This window comes from Musca domestica, unplaced genomic scaffold, assembly GCF_030504385.1.
Source record: "Musca domestica strain aabys unplaced genomic scaffold, Musca_domestica.polishedcontigs.V.1.1 46, whole genome shotgun sequence".
Classification (NCBI taxonomy): Eukaryota; Metazoa; Arthropoda; class Insecta; order Diptera; family Muscidae; genus Musca; species Musca domestica.
In genome coordinates this window covers 3,416,172-3,417,700 of record NW_026712336.1, presented here as the reverse complement: position 1 = coordinate 3,417,700, position 1,529 = coordinate 3,416,172, and the positions used below count along the sequence as shown (strand labels likewise).

General features: G+C 34.7%; 1 protein-coding gene across 1 annotated transcript; it reads right to left on the bottom strand.

The window, feature by feature from the left end:
* Window positions 1-852: 852 nt before the first annotated feature.
* Window positions 853-1,529, bottom strand: LOC101892338 (general odorant-binding protein 56h-like). The gene is made up of 2 exons (XM_005185181.4): window positions 1,374-1,529; window positions 853-1,308 (listed from the first exon to the last, which is right to left on the bottom strand). The coding sequence occupies exons 1-2, from the start codon at window positions 1,437-1,439 to the stop codon at window positions 952-954; spliced, it is 423 nt and encodes a 140-aa protein (XP_005185238.2). The 5' UTR covers window positions 1,440-1,529; the 3' UTR covers window positions 853-951.

Sequence of the window (1,529 nt, the reverse complement as noted above, 5' to 3'; positions counted from 1 at the left end):
CATTTCTAGCGCACATTGGCGATCAAAATCTCCGGATACCTATCCGTTGGACTATTGTGTCTGGAGTATTTTGGAAAGCAAGGTTGGGACTAAAAATACCAAAGTGTCGATCACCTCAAGCAAACGCTTCGCCGGGAATGGGTTAAAATACCGCAGAGCAACATTCGGGCAGCGAGTGACGGTTTCAGTGACTGTTTGAAAGGTGACCAATTTGAACAAATCTGAACTTATTCTAAAATTTAATGCTAGTTCCGAAATTTTTTGTTTTCATTCAATAAAATTTAAAAAAAAATGTAAAAATTATGGCGTTTGACTTTGTTGCAGATTTTTTATCTCACCCTGCATGTAGGTCCACGTTTTAATATAACTCTCATATAACGCTTGCTTCGGATATTTGGTATTTTGAAGATTTAATCTAAATTTTATCATCGGATTTTGTTCAAATTCGGAATTTATTGTTCATAATCTAAGACAGGTGTCAAAACATTCTCCATATTCGTCCAAGGTTTCTATATTAGTGTACCCATAGATATTCTGAATTTTGATGGTACATGTAGATTAAAGTGGAATACCTTTAAATACAAATACTTTTACTTATTTTTTTCTTAATGGTGGAGGATATTAGAAGTTCTACCCTGTTGAACTTAAAACTTTCTTACTTCTTTATCCAAAAAATGTTTTCAGTGACAGAGGTCGTTTCTAGCATTAGCCAGGATTTTGTCCATCAATGTAATCGACTCATTTGTCTGGATAAAATTTTAGTTCATCTCCATCATAAATAGATACAAAGTACATGTAATTACAAATTAAAATTAATAATAAACAAAATTCGCTTTTTAAAACGTGTGCGAATATCTCAATAACAACAAGTGTAAAACAAAGTCGTGTATTTATGTATTTTTGCATACAACTTTTTTATGAATAATAAATTGACACATTTTCATTGAAAGGCTATTCATTGCCATAGACATCGGCAGCATGATTTTTCAAACACATCATCAATTTGTAGGCAGTTTCACAATCATTTGGCCCCCTCTCGGTATGGCAATTATCGACAGCCTGCAAAACCTGATGATTACGTGACTTAAACGAAGGATAAATTTCCAAGGACTTAATTAAAGCCTTCACATCGACAATGCCATTCTTGAGGATATTTTGTTTTTTGAACAAACACTCCAGGAAACACTTGACGTGATCGTTTACATTATTTGCGGGGTCTTCACCAAAATCGATTACCTCATCCGAATCGAGAGGATGTTCCTGCTCACAGGCAGCTTTAATATTTTTAAATTCCTCCTCACCACTGGCCTGCGGAATTATAGATAGCAAAAGTTTAATATATTTGAATGGTCATTGTTCCGTTCAACACCTACCTCAATGGCGGCGACCAGGCCGTAAACTATCATGAGTGTTAATATTTTGAAATATTTCATGATCATCAAACGTGTTGCGGTTCCGTCCTGGGGCTAAATTGAAAATGTTTTGCAATGTTGTTGAACAAATAATTGCCTTTTTATGAAATGTCAGTG